The sequence below is a fragment of the Oncorhynchus mykiss genome, chromosome 11, assembly GCF_057628025.1.
Source record: "Oncorhynchus mykiss isolate SJ-2025 chromosome 11, ASM5762802v1, whole genome shotgun sequence".
Classification (NCBI taxonomy): Eukaryota; Metazoa; Chordata; class Actinopteri; order Salmoniformes; family Salmonidae; genus Oncorhynchus; species Oncorhynchus mykiss.
In genome coordinates this window covers 57,677,203-57,692,164 of record NC_143032.1, presented here as the reverse complement: position 1 = coordinate 57,692,164, position 14,962 = coordinate 57,677,203, and the positions used below count along the sequence as shown (strand labels likewise).

The following is a 14,962-nucleotide window of genomic DNA, read 5'->3' as shown; positions in this document are numbered from 1 at the left end:
GATTGTGCACTCTTACAGCAGCAACAATAAAATTAATTAGGCACATGGTCTTGGTGTTCTTCTGGAAAGTTAGTGAAAACAGTATTTCATTTTTAATTACACAGTGGCTTTTGTTTATTGATAACAGTAATTTATTAAAATACATTGTGCTTGAGTGCAATAATTATAGACAGGGGAGGAAGAGAAACACCCCCAGTCTTTAACTAACTTTCATTCCATATTTCTTCGATATGTTATATCAAAATAAATAACCATTGTTCTTTTCTACAAGGTCCTGATACTGACGATCTCCACACTCAAGGTGCAATATTCTTTATGATTGCCTTCATTACCACGACAAAAGAGTACCTACTATGGAATAGAGTATAGAGAGAGAATATTGCATCTCAAAAAAGGTTTCAGCTACACCTAGAAAAAAATTCAGCAGCCTTAGACTGGTAAAATACAGTCTTTAAACATGCAAACATTTTCTTAAACAAACTGACAGATTTTAACAATCACAGTCCAGCAGTGATGTTTTGCTATCCTTATAAAACACACACGTTTTGTAAGCACTGGATAAAAAAAATATATTTCAAAAAACACTACAAGCACCACAATCAACTTTTTGGTGTCCTGTGAGTAAGTAAAACAGAAGTTAGTGAACAAAATGTTTAATTTAAGACAGATTTGTGCAAACTTCAAAACATGATTGAATTATATGCAATTCATTGTGATGGGTGTGTTGTTATACAACCATCTTCCTCATACAACTAGGTGATCCACAAGCTGGAAAATGACAGTAACACTTAAAAAACAGCTTATTCACTTTGATTATTTACTTATCATATTTGGATATTATGAATAATGGTTTTCATACAACAAGAGACAAAAACCACCATGAAATGCATGGAACTAGATATAAATCAGAAAGTGGTAAAAAAAAATAAGGAGGTAGATTCACAGAGAACACCAAACAAAACAACAGGCAGCTTCTGACTTCAGTGATTATCAATGAAGATTACATTGCATTCTTGAAATTGTTTCAACAGCCACATTATTATAAGAAAAATGAAATACACAGCATAATTAGGTGGTGCAATAACAGCAAATTATTTTGCCATTTTTATCATGCTACAGTATGGCTTCGGCGTAGAAAAAACATTATCCTAATCATAAAGCCTATCTGACATAAAACTAAGTACATTGATAAGAATGTACAGTCACACCATGCCCTTATATTGTTACTTTAAACCTTCATGCACTTATAGTTTAATAATCTGACTTTCAGAGATGTTGCGTTAAATAATCAAGAAAGTATGTATACATCTAGAATTTAAAAGAATACTAATAAGGTAGGATTGAATCCAGACATAATAGTAAACATACATGAAATATTTTGGTTTTGGGGAAAAATAAGGAAAGACAGTTAAACAAATATCCCTGAATGTGCTCTAGTGCAAATTATTTAAAGCTAGTATATGAGCTGGAATGCCAGGGATGTGCATAAAACTACCTGTATTGCACAAGGGTCAAAGAAGCTTGATAGTAGGGGTGGGTGGGATTGGCTGGCAAATGAAGACCTTTGCCAGGCATCCATGAGATTAACCAGCCTGAACCCAGATGGAATGTGCAGAAGAGTTATCTAACACTCTGAGACATGTGCAATGCAGTCAGCATCTCTTCAAAAATGGCCCCCTTCACGTTGGACCCTCTCAAGTTGGCCTCTTGTAGGTCACAGCCAGACAGATCACAGTTCTGTGAGGAGTAAAACGAAACTCAACCGTCATTATTCTTGGTACTAACCTTAACTGTTTTATTACCGTGACATCTATCTTAGGATGGACAACTTCATGGTATCTAACTGACAAACCTTTAACTTGTTGAGTTTACTGCCTACTACTCATCCCCAGCAGATAAGATATGCATATTAGTAGATTTGGATAGAAAACAGAACTTATGTAGCAGGCGAAACCCAGAGGAAAAACCATTCAGATTTTTTTTTTTGAGGTCACTGGGGTTTTCATTGGGAAACCAGATTTCTAAGGGACCTTCTTGCAGTTCCTACCGCTTCCACTGGATGTCACCAGTCTTTAGAAATTGTTTGAGGTTTTTCCTTTGTGTAATGAAGAAGTAGCCCTGTTCAAAACGAGGGTCACTTCATGTGTACTTTTTGATAGAGGCAAGTGACCAGAAAAGTAGCGTCAGTTTGGTTTCCTCCTGTATTGAACACAGATCATCCCATTTACAAATACCTAAAGTTGTATTACAAAAGTAGTTTGAAATGTTTTGGCAAAGTTTACAGGTAACTTTTGAGATATTTTGTAGCGACGTTGCTTAAGTTGGAAGCTGTGTTTTTCTGGATCAAACGAGCGAAATAAATTGACATTTTGGATATATATCGACGGAATTAATCGAACAAAAGGACCATTTGTGATGTTTATGGGACATATTGGAGTGCCAACAAAAGAAGCACGTCAAAGGTAAGGCATGAATTATATTTTTATTTCTGCGTTTTGTGTCGCACCTGCAGGGTTGAAATATGCTTTCTCTCTTTGTTTACGGAGGTGCTATCATCAGATAATAGCATCGTTTGCTTTCGCCGAAAATCTTTTTAAAAATCTGACATGCCAGGTGGATTAACAACAAGCTAAACTGTGTTTTGCTATATTGCACTTGTGATTTCATGAAAATTAAATATTTTTTGTAATTTCATTTGAATTTGGCGCTCTGCAATTCATGCGGATGTTGACGAAAATGATCCCGCTAACAGGATGGGTGCGCAAAGAAGTTAACAACAAACTTAAAATGATTACAAGAGTAGTCTAATTCTATTTGACTTAATTTTTTTGTCTCAAGATTAATCCTCTTAAATGCCCTCAGCTTACCTCAAGATCGGTTCCTGCCAAAGTGGCACCCCGCAGGTTACAGTTCTTCAGCTTAGCATTTTTGAGAGTGGCCACACGCAGGTTAATTCCGGTCATCTGACTTCCCTCCATGTCAACCCCTTTCAGATTGGCACCTAATAAGACAGAAGTTCAACACCAGAGGTTAAACAAGTGTTATCGGTTCCATGATTCTCATTCCTCTTATCATAAAAATCAATTAGAAAGCTTACCCTCTAAGTTGGCCTTGAGTCCAGATGGGTCCTCAAAATTGCATCCTTTGAGAGACGCCCCCTCAGCATTTGAACAGAGCATCTTGACACCCTGCAAGTTAGCACCCTAAAACAGAAAGACAAAATCAGTCCGTACAAAATACTGCTAATTTCTGAAAGATTTCATAGGCTAGTGAAGGAGCTATGGGCTCACATCGAGGTTGGCCCCAGACAGGTCAGCGCGCTCCAGGTTTGAAGAGCATAGGTTGGCATGTGTCAGGTTGCAGCGACTCAGGTTGGCCATCTTGAAGTTGATGTAGCGCAAGTCGAGGCGAGAGAGATCAGCACCACTGAAATTAAGTCCCTTGTGGATAAAGGTATTATTTGTCAGGTTCACGTGTCATGTTAGTTAGACCACATCTAATGTTCAACAGTGCATTGTCCTTGTTGCAAATGTGTTGTGTTTTACCTGACAGCGGAGCTCTGATTTGGTGGGTGTAGCCAGCAGAAACCGAACAAACTCCTTGCGAGAGATGGGAGAGTGGTCCTCAGGTGTCTGGTTATTCTGGAGAAAAGCGTGGGGTGACATGGATCAATATGCTGTGTTGAAATGTAATAAATCATTTGAAATATATAGCTGGAGTTCTTCACCTTTATTGCTACTTCCAACTGCTCAGCAAGCTGCTCAATTCCAAAGAAACGGGCCTCCTCCAAAACCCCTGAAATTCACATTTAATTTACTGATTTGAGCTAATATATTGTCAATATTTCAGAAATCTAAATACTGTATTCAACATGCACAAATTAAGTGTTCTCATTCATCTGCGAGCAGTATCATAGAATAAAGGTAATGAAAGTTCTGGCTGTAAATGCCATACATACCAAGTAAATTGATTCCTTCATTGATAATGAGCTGGCCATGTCGCAGGTAATTAAGAATAGGCTCAAAGTATTCTGGGCTGCGATCAATCAGGTAAGCCCCACATTCATCCTGCTTGTTACCCCATACAGCTGCAGAGCAAGGATAGAGGGGACATCATTATGGGTAAATCACAAAAAAAAGATAGCATGGTTAGTAGTAGATGTGACAGACTTAATTATTTGTACCCTTCTCCCGAAACATGTGAGCAAGCATGCTCTCTGGCTCCTTGCTGACCAAGGTGCTCCTGTAAAAAAATATCAGTTTGTGAGGAAAGAAGTGACCAAAGGATAAAGTGGATGGCAATAATACTGAGAAATATGTTAATTTGTGACTTCTGATGTTCACAGACCATGGAAATAACTCCATTGCTTACCGTGTGGTGGTGAAGAGACGCCCTCCAATATTAAGCGTCAGCCAATCGGTGTGTGCCCCAGGCCGATCGTCTCTAGCCCTGACATCATTCTGTGGGTCTAAGATAACACTATTCAGAGGGATAATTCAAACCAAATGGTTTGCAAGGAAAGAATTAGAGGACACAAACTCACCAAAAAAGGGGTCTCCCTCTGAGACATACAAAACATCATCATCCCTATAATAATAAGAAATTGTAGAGAAATGAATACTCAATATTGGCAGGAGTAAGGACCTTCCAAGTGCATGAAACTACAAAGTGTTGAAGGAAGTTAACAATACCTGATGAGCGCTATGTCATCTATAAGACCACCTTTTCCATTGTATAAATTACAGGCTTTGATTCCCAACTTATTGGTTGCTACAGATAACAGGTCAGTCAAGGTCCCATACACAGCTACAACCTAATAAAGGAAAACAGAGTTATTGTCACAAAACAGACTGATTTGGGCAAACCCATTATTTCTTGCTTACTTAAAGATAGACTCAGCAATATGACATGATGACACACAGCTAGAGCACTGCTTATAGACAAATAACAACAAAGTTCAAATCTACCAAGACTGCCAGGAGTTAGCGACTTAACTTTAGTCAACTCGGAGTTCAACTCGGGATAACTGGTCATACGAAAGTGGCTCACCTTTTGGTCAGGTACATTTCTATAGCAACGAATCCTTCAGAACTAACCTGCTCCGGGGCAGACTAACTCCACTTACTCTGAATAAAATTGAATGAAATTACTAAATCGCGAGTTAAGGAACAATGAAATCAGATTCCCTCCATCTTGCAAAGTCATCATCCCCTTCATTTGAGGTAGACAATGGATTAAATATTTTATAACTAAACATTTTTATTTTGTGTGTTAAAAATAGTAATGTTAAAATATAATCACATTACACATTTAGTAAACTTCACACAATCTAACACTATGTATGACTCAATAAAAAAATAAATAGGTTTGGGGAAAAAGATGCTTGTGCAAAGCAGGGGCGGCAGGGTGGCCTAGTGGTTAGAGCGGTGGACAAGGTACAAAACTGTTGTTCTGACCCTGAACAGGCAGTTAACACTGTTCCTAGGCCATAATTGAAAATAAGAATTAGTTCTTAACTGACTTGCATAGTTAAATAAAGGTAAAATAAAGAAGCACACCAAAGATGGCATTAATAAAATAAAGACTGAACTTCTAAAAGTCAGAGCCTGCTGAATTTGCAAGACAACTTTTCTTTCATTTTGATTTCGAAACAAATGAAAATGTGGCACTGTCTCAACGAAGGGTTTGGCATTGAGAGAAAATTCTAGGTGGGATTCTGCCTTCTCCCTGCAGTTTTCAGCCATTAGCTTCACCCACGACTGGCTCATGTGAAATACGATCCCGATGCTGTGTTTTAAGGTTTAGAAACGTCAATAATCATCGCTTGCGAAACATATAGCCCTTATCTTTCATCATGCCTCCTTGCAGCATGCCTAAGGCACGTTCACGCAGATGAGAAAGAATCCTTCAGATAAAAAATATACACTTACTGTGGCAGTTTTGCATTGAGTTATTTTTGCATAGAGTTATGGATGCCCCCCATCTGATGAAACTACACTTAGACATAGGTGTTTGGTGCATGTTATATATCTAATTATAAACTGGGTGGTTCAAGCCCTGAATGCTGATTGGCTGACAGCCGTTGTACATCAGACCGTATACCACGGGTATGTCAAAACATGTCTTTATATTGGTCTAATTACGTTGGTAACCAGTTTATAAAAGCAATAAGGCACATCTGGGGTTTGTGGTATATGGCCAATATATCAAGGGCTGTATCCAGGCACTCCGCGTTGCGCATGAGAACAGCCCTTAACCATGGTATATTGCCCCCCCCCCCCCCCCCAGGCCTTATTGCTTAATTAGCACAGGTGGTACACGGTAACCTCTTGTCTTCTGTCTGGTTTCCGCAAACAAGCTCTGCAACATGGAGATATTCAGTGTGGGAACACTAACCCAATCAAGATATCAATTAAACCTTTTATTTTTATTTCTTGCTGATATGTAAAATAAGGTCCTTTTATGTTTCATACTTTCACTTTTGATACTTAAGTATATTTAAAACAAAGTACTTTTATTCAAGTAGTATTTTACTGGGTGACTAACTTCAATAATTGTCTATTAAGGTATCTTTACTTTTACTCAAGTATGAAAATTGGGTACTTTTTCCACCACTGACGTTAGCTACCTACACAAATTATGGGCCGCATAACTTTGATGCAACTAAACCAGTTTGTTTGGACATTTGGCTGTTAGTGGCTTAGTTGCGTCGAAGATGAGGCTGTATTAAATTAGCTAGCTAGCTAGTCTAGCTAACGTTAGCTCAATAGCTAAGCTAACTGTACGCACCTTCCCATTTCTGGACGTCCCGTTCACAAAAACAGTAACTCTTCTCATTCTTAGTAATAAGCTTCAATACTAATTCTAGAACAATGAGCCCCAGAAGGATGCTCCAGAGGTAGCTAGCTAGCAGACTTGACAGTGGGACGAAACAGCAAGAAGACAACCTTGAACATTGGTTAACGCCAACCAACCAATGGAATGGGCATATTACTAAGGCATTAAGCCTCACACCAATCAAATGTTGAAACAGAAAGTAGGTGAGCCAATCAGGGGCCATCATTGGGTGCAATCGTTTTACAAGCCGGTGCGTGCCGTCAGTAATACTTTAAAGGTCCAATGCAGCCGGGTTTTATCTCAATATCAAATCATTCCTGGGTAACAATTAAGTTCCTTAACCTCTTTGTGATAGTTTCATTCAAAATGTTAAAAAATAAACAAAAATAGTTTACCAGCAAAGAGCAATTTCTCAAGCAATAATTGGTCTATTAACTAATTTGCATCACCAGGCAGGCCAAAACTCTATCCCACCAGATATTTCAGGCAGTCTTTTCAAAAAGCTCGTAAACTAAAAGGGTATTATCATAATTAGATTTAGTTAATAAATGAAGTATATCTGGTGCTATCCACATTGTCCACACGCTCTGCAGTCCACACACCCATGGTAGTTACTATGTAGAATCATTGGTATATACCCGTACCTAAAAAATGTCAAATCAATGTTTATTGGTTGCGTACACAGATTTGCAGATGTTATCGCAGGTGCAGCGAAATGCTTGTTTTCTAGCTCTAACAGTCTAGCAATACACAATCCAAAAATAAATTTAGAAATATCAGAACGAGCAATGCCTCCTTATGCCTCCTTGAGGCATGCCTAAGGCACGTTCATGCAGATGAGCAGGGACCCTAGGCATCTTTCTTTTGGTGTTTTTCAGAATCAGTAGAAAGGCCTCTTTAGTGTCCTAAGTTTTCATAACTGTGACCTTAATTGCCTACCGTCTGTAAGCTGTTATTGTCTTAACGACCGTTCCACAGGTGCATGTTCATTAATTGTTCATTGAACAAGCATGGGAAACAGTGCTTAAACCCTTTACAATGAAGATCTGTGAATAAATTTGGATTTTTACTAATTATCTTTGGAAGACAGGGTCCTGTTTTTTTTGTTTATATACTGTACCAGTAAAAATCTCAGACATCTACTCAAAGGTTTTGCTTTATTTTGACTAATTTCTACATTGTAGAATAATAGTGAAGACATCAAAACACATGGAATCATGTAGTAACCAAAAAAGTGCTAAACGAATCAAAATATATTTTAGATTCTTCAAAGTATCCACCCTTTGCCTTGATGACAGCTTTGCACACTCCTGGCATTATTTCAACCAGCTTCATGAGGTAGAATGCATTTCAAATAACAGGTGTGCCTTCTTAAAAGTACATTTGTGGAATTTCTTTCCTTAATGCATTTGAGCCAATCAGTTGTGTTGTGACAAGTTGGGGTGGTATTTAGACGATAGTCATATTTGGCAAAAGACCAAGTCCATATTATTGCAAGAACAGCTCAAATAAGCAAAGAGAAACAACAGTACATCATTACTTTAAGACCTGGTCAGTCAATAAGGAAAATGTTAAGAACTTTGAATAATTATTTTTCAAGTGCAGTCTCAAAAACCATCAAGAGCCATGATTGAAACTGGCTCTCATGAGGACCGCCACAGGAATGGAAGACCCAGAGTTAAATCTGCTGAAAAGGATATGTTTAGTAGAGTTGTCAGCCTCAGAAATTGCAGCCCAAATAAACGCTTCACAGAGGTCAAGTAACAGACACATCTCAAAATCAACTGTTCAGAGGAGACTGTGTGAATCGGGCCTTCGTGGTCGAATTGCTGCAAAGAAACCACTACAAAGGACACCAATAAGAATTGACTTGCTTTGAATAAGAAACACGAGCAATGGACATTAGACCGGTGGAAATTTGTCCTTTGGTCTGTAGTCCAAATTTGATATTTTTGGTTCCAATCGGCGTGTGTTTGTGAGACACAGAGTAGGTGAACGGATGATCTCCGCATGTGTATTTCCCACCGTAAAGCATTGAGGCGGCAGGTAGCCTAGTGGTTAGAGCATTGGGCCTGTAACCAAAAGGTTGCTAGATCGAATGCCTGAGCTGACAAGGTAAAAATCTGTCGTTCTGCCACTGAACAAGGCAATTAACCCACTGTTCCCCGGTAGGCCATCATTGTAAATAAGAACTTGTTCTTAGCTGACTTGCCTAGTTAAATAAAGTATGGTGTGGGGGGGCTTTGCTGGTGACACTGTAATTTATTTAGAATTCAAGACACGCTTAACCAGCATGACTACCACAGCATTCTGCGGTAGTCATGCAGTAAAAGGCACATGACAGCCCGCTCGGAGTTTGCCAAAAGGCACCTGAAGGACTGACCATGAGAAACAAGACTCTGGTCTGAATGCCTGCATGAAACTTGGCACCATCCCTACGGTGAAGGCATAGGGACTGGAAGACTAGTCAGGATCGAGGGAAAGATTAATTGAGCAAAGTACAGAGATCCTTGATGACAACCTGCTCCAGAGCTCAGACTGTGCGAAGGTTCACCTTCCAACAGGACAACGACCCTAAGTACACCCAAGACAACACAGGATTGCCTTCGGGACAAGTCTCTGAGTTGCCCAGCCAGAGGCCAGACTTGAACCCGATCGAACAACTCTGGAGAGCTCCCCATACAACCTGACAGAGCTGGAGAGGATCTGCAGTGAGAATGTTATTCAACATCTTAAGTTACATCAATCAATCAATCAAATGTATTTATAAAGCCCTTATTACATCAGCAGATGTCACAAAGTGTTGTACAGAAACCCAGCCTAAAACCCTGAACAGCAAGCAATGCAGGTGTAGAAGCACGGTGGCTAGGAATAACTCCCTATAAAGGCCAAAACCTAGGAAAAAACCTAGAGAGAAACCAGGCTATGAGGGGTGGCCAGTCCTCTTCTGGCTGTGCCGGGTGGAGATTATAACAAAACACGGCCAAGATGTTCAAAATGTTCATAGATGACCAGCAGGGTCAAATAATAATAATCACAGTGGAATCACAACTGCAATCAACGCATGTTTACAACTTCCGAACAGTACACTTGTGGACTTTTTATGTACTACAGTGGACAGCCTCAAGAGGGCGATGTCTACTGGCAGACAGGCCTTACATATCCGCTTTCTGAGTTTCCTAGCAACCACAGCAAAGCTGTGAGTGACTGTAGTACTGTGGATGAAGGTGTGGAAAATCATCAGTTGCTAATGTATTCAGCACAACAAAAATACATCCCAGCAGAGTGCACAAATTTATTGTGATGAAATACATTTTTCTTTCAGCAATACTGTTAATTTTAGTGTTAGTATTTGCTTGAAGGAGTCATTATACGAGCAGGATATGGTCACATGGTTCCTCTTGAAACAAAAATATACCTATTTTGATATAAAATTAAGTCAGTAATTCCAATTCGGTTTAGATTGCAAATATCCAGCAGAAAACATGACAACCAACCCATTATCATGTCTGCATACGTTTTGGTGCAGTTTAAAAGTTTAGACTAATTAGAGGAAGTAAACCATACCAGTTTGGATAATATTCTCCAATGTGACAGTGCTTTTAACTCATGGTCCACTCAAGATTTTATATTAGTCCCCCTACAATGTTGAGTTAAATGATGAACCGATCAAATATTTAATACAATTTAGATCCACTTGGGTTTGAAATAAGGGAAAGTTATCCTCAGAAATTGCAACATCTGTACATTTTTTTCATCCATCAGTGTCTCATCTTCAACAGTTAAATATGAAGCAACACTTTTAAATGGAGTCGGTGTAAGTTACAGTACACTGGGTCATATTTTAACAATTAATTTAAACTGTCTCCATTCAGACTGTGGGAAATAAGGAGACAACTTAAACTAGTTCTTAAGGTATCTTTGCACACTGTTTAATGTGCCACAGTAACCACGCCCAAAGGTAAAAACAAGTCTTAATTGAATCTATCAAAGTAAAGCGGAACATTCACCTTCATTGTCATTTAAGTGATGGATTTTATGGGGCATAACACACAGCAGAATAAATACAGAATTTGAATCAAGCAATGCAGCTTAGCCTTGAATGTGTTTAAACAAAACAAAAATAAAATCCACAATATCAAGAGATGCAACTTAAAGCCATGTCATTGGGACAGGTTCTGGGTCTTTCTGGTAAATGCTGGTCAACACTTTGCCAGTCCTGGCCAGTTTCCCCGTCATATGGCGTGTAGGGGAGTCCGTAGAAGGCATGCCATAGGGAGCCATGGGCTCTCCCCATCAGGGGGTGTGGTGGACTAGTTGGTGGACTTTTTTGGGGCAGAATAGGAGCACCACCAGTCTCTTCAGAATGTCTTCCGATGGATGGCACGTGCTCGGTCTTCCTCATACTCCTTCTTTGAAACCCACATCTTCTTGAAGGTGTCCAGTGACGCAAGGATGGAGCCCCTTAAAGCATACAACAGAGGATCATTACCGTCCATTACTCTGGAAAGACTGTTTAATCTAAGTGTGGCTGATCACATGACGTTACTTACCCTATCCACGTGGAGTAGAGTCGTTCTTGAGGTGCAGAGATCTAACAGAGAAACCGGGAAATAAACCGACTGTGAAACAGCACAACTAGTTCAGAAATATGTTGCACCAAAATTAAACATACTACATTGAAATTGCTGCTCAGTGCTCATACATGGGTAAATACGGCGCCAAGGCAGCAAATACCTTTATTTTCACATCTTTAGGTGCCAACTTTTTTACTTCACTTAACAACCGGTCACCAAAACCTTTGGGACAGAAACAAAATTGTAAACACGGAGAGTAATACAATTAGCCAATGCTGAAGGAGTGGAGTTTGTTTGCTACAGTCTTCAATATGTAATTGGTGGGACAGGACTCTAGTCCATACCTTTGAGGAGTGTGGAGCCCCCAGAGAGAACAATGTTGGAAAAGAGTGTACGTCGCAGGTCCATGTCAGACTTCTGAATGGCAAAAGCAAGAACTTCGTGGATTCCTTCACTCTCGTCCCCTATCAGGTCTGGACGGAAGAGGAGCTCTGGGGCTCGGAACCGAGCAGGGCCAATCTACACAGGGGATAACAAGCTGTCAATTCATCAGTAAAATACAACAGTTTATATGTTAATGTCAAAGTAAGTAGTAATATTTAACTTCCAGAACACTAAATTTTAAACATTTTGAGAATGAATCTAACATGACTCACATCCAATGTGCTGCCATCAGGAAGAGTGTACTGCACCTTCTCTGTCTCCAAGGTCTCATCTTTTTGTGGGTTCAGTGAGAGGTAGCATGCTCTCTGCAGAGGTAAACAATTAGGGTGACAGGCATCAAGGACAAAGAATGAAACAAATAACAAGACTGATAGTGTCTTGAAGATTTATACAACTATTTGCCTTGACCCCATCAAAAATACAACAATTTCTTCATCCATACCTCTTTGATAGTGCGCACAACCTCAAACTCAGCTGAGGTGTGGAAGTCATAGCCTTCCTTGCGCAGTAGCAGGCGTAGGTAGCGTGAAACATCACGCCCAGCAATGTCGACCCGCATGATAGAGTGAGGGATGGCAAAGCCTTCATAGATGGGCACAGCATGGGTTACCCCATCACCAGCATCCAGCACCACTCCTGTTGTCCGGCCTGTGGCATATCTGCAATATCCAAAGAGACATTCAAAACGGTTGTTTTTGCTAATGATCATTTTCACAACACTACAGTTACTAATGCATTACATGTCATATTGACTAGGGTTTCCTTAGTTGTCAATACCACAGCCATAGGAGAGGTTTTATGACCTATATGGCTGTGATAACTAGTGATGACCATTTCTCTCAAACAAGAGAAGATATCTAGAGGAAAAACAAACTCACAAGCTTAATACTGCCTGCATGGAGATAAAGAGCGCTGGTACATTGAAGGTCTCAAAAAACACCTCTGCTGCACGCTCCCGGTTTTTACTTGGGTTCAAGGGGGCCTCTGTCAGCAACACAGGATGCTAAAGGACATTAGGATAAATGCAAAAGAAAGTAAATGCAGTGAAACAGTAAAAATAACACACAAAAAACTAAATTCATATTAACTTCAAGAAGCCCTGAGAGAGAACACCAGCTCTCATGATCAAATTAAAAGTACCCAGAATAAGTGTCACAGAAACCAGAGAAAAATACCTCTTCAGAGAAGGTCTGTAGTTGCTCCTTAGAGTACACATATTGCCAGATGCGCTCCATGTCATTCCAGTCCTTCACAATGCCGTGCTCCATTGGGTACCGCACAGACAGGAGCCCCCTGTGTTCCTACAACCACATGGAGAGAAAGTATTGGGAATAGCAGCCAAAGTACTATATTTTGTTTAAAAATACAGATTTAGTGTTAATAACAGCCTACATATAGGCATACAGGCCCATAAAGCCCTTTACATTATCAGTGACACAGGGCCACAGGCATCGGTCTTAGTAGAGCACTGTACCTCTGCTTTTGGGCCAATGAAGAGATCTCCTTCCAGAGCACCTGCCATCACCCGAACATGCTTTGGACGACCCACACTAGAAGGTAAACACATGGATCATTTTACATACACTTTTCATTCAAACAAAGCATTTCAGTCAAATACATTTAAGTATTTAATATTATAGTGTTGAGATGGCTGTAGTGTTTGATCTTACTAGTTTGGGAAGCAGTATTTGGGGATCTGGTCTCCTGCAAAACCAGCTTTAACAACACCGGAGCCCTGAAAGAGAAAGAACATGTAGGTCCTTGCAACGTCAGCTACATATATTAACTCATTTATTATAGGGACTGAGGGCGTCTCTGGCCCCATCTGTTCATCCTGTTTGTACAGTGATATCAGTCAGTAGTCATGAGAGAGTGCTGAGGGGCAGCACACAGGCCTATTGTAAACTACTGTGTCAGACCCAATATCAGTGGTAAAAATAGGCTGTTCCTTAATTCTTGTACTCTAATGCCTTGTGTTGATTACGATCAGCAACACAATGATGCATAAGTAAATTATTATTTATTTTATTTCACAATGATGCTGCTATCAAGTAGCCAGAAGAGAAAGGCTGTTAATAATCTAGCCTAACGTTAGATGATGCGCTAGTTTCCTAACTCGTCCTTTCTTTCATAATTAACGTTGGCTAGACTTCTTATTTATAGCTAGCTGGAAAACTAACCTAACTAGTTGAAAAGTAAGATACATTGTTTTACTCTGAGCTCCCCATAATTCGCATACTGCATATGGATGGATTGGTTGGGGATGCAACCATCTAACGTGAGCTTGTTGTTAGCCTTGGTTATCACCCTTCCCGTCTCACAATGCTATGGTGGGTAGCTAACTAGCTACTGACTGAGTCGCAAAGCTAGTCAGTGGCTTTAGCAAAGATATTTGATATCTGTGGCTTTAGCTAGCTAATCTCGTTAGCTAACCATCTAGACAATAAGAGGGTTTGCAAAAGCATACTACTGGCTAATCAGCTAGCTAACTTTAGCTATAAACAAGACAACGACCACCACCCATTGAAAAGCAAACTAACGTTAGCGACTTTTCGGTTACCTTAGTTACCGTTACATTTACCAATGATGTTGGCTACTTACATTATCAATAACCACAGGCTGATTTGCTATTATATCGTAGGACTCCATGGTGATAACCTTATAGATATAGGTCCTTTATGAATCCTTTTGTCCTTGCATTGTAGTTAGCTGATTTCGCCTTGTTATGTGGCGCAACGATGCAGATATAAATGTATAGCTAGATAGGCTCCGCTATTATCCGCCCACTCTGTGCAACGATTAGAGGGTTGTTTTTGCGATTTCGACGTACAGCTACACAAGCCAATCGCAAGCCATTGGAAGTAAAACGGTGACGTATGAAGCTTAGCTAGCAACAATAGGGTGCACGCAGTGATGTAAAAATACTTAAAAGTTCTACTTAAGTAGTTTCTGGGGGGGATCTGTACTTTACTATTTATGTTTTGTACATTTACTCCATACGTTTTCCCGGACACCCAAAAGTACATTGTGACAGAAATGGTCCAATTCACACACTTATCAAGAGAACATCCCTGGTCATCCCTACTAATTTACCTCTGCTCTGG

General features: G+C 39.8%; 2 protein-coding genes across 3 annotated transcripts; both read right to left on the bottom strand.

The window, feature by feature from the left end:
• Positions 1 to 89: 89 nt before the first annotated feature.
• LOC110535997 (BTB/POZ domain-containing protein KCTD9) lies at positions 90 to 6,979 on the bottom strand. The gene is made up of 12 exons (XM_021621440.3): positions 6,790 to 6,979; positions 4,692 to 4,813; positions 4,544 to 4,587; positions 4,372 to 4,468; positions 4,184 to 4,242; positions 3,959 to 4,087; positions 3,728 to 3,795; positions 3,546 to 3,641; positions 3,291 to 3,440; positions 3,098 to 3,203; positions 2,868 to 3,001; positions 90 to 1,737 (listed from the first exon to the last, which is right to left on the bottom strand). The coding sequence occupies exons 1-12, from the start codon at positions 6,835 to 6,837 to the stop codon at positions 1,621 to 1,623; spliced, it is 1,170 nt and encodes a 389-aa protein (XP_021477115.1). The 5' UTR covers positions 6,838 to 6,979; the 3' UTR covers positions 90 to 1,620.
• A 3,139-nt stretch (positions 6,980 to 10,118) lies between these two features.
• Positions 10,119 to 14,730, bottom strand: LOC110535996 (beta-centractin). 2 transcript variants are annotated; one of them, XM_021621439.3, is made up of 11 exons: positions 14,460 to 14,730; positions 13,529 to 13,593; positions 13,333 to 13,408; positions 13,034 to 13,159; positions 12,737 to 12,861; positions 12,301 to 12,517; positions 12,071 to 12,163; positions 11,759 to 11,933; positions 11,575 to 11,636; positions 11,391 to 11,431; positions 10,119 to 11,301 (listed from the first exon to the last, which is right to left on the bottom strand). In XM_021621439.3, the coding sequence occupies exons 1-11, from the start codon at positions 14,505 to 14,507 to the stop codon at positions 11,199 to 11,201; spliced, it is 1,131 nt and encodes a 376-aa protein (XP_021477114.1). In that variant the 5' UTR covers positions 14,508 to 14,730; the 3' UTR covers positions 10,119 to 11,198. The 2 variants fall into 2 exon arrangements, with proteins under 2 accessions (XP_021477114.1, XP_090046698.1); XM_090190572.1 differs by having other exon boundaries at positions 11,391 to 11,459; positions 14,460 to 14,729.
• Positions 14,731 to 14,962: the final 232 nt, after the last annotated feature.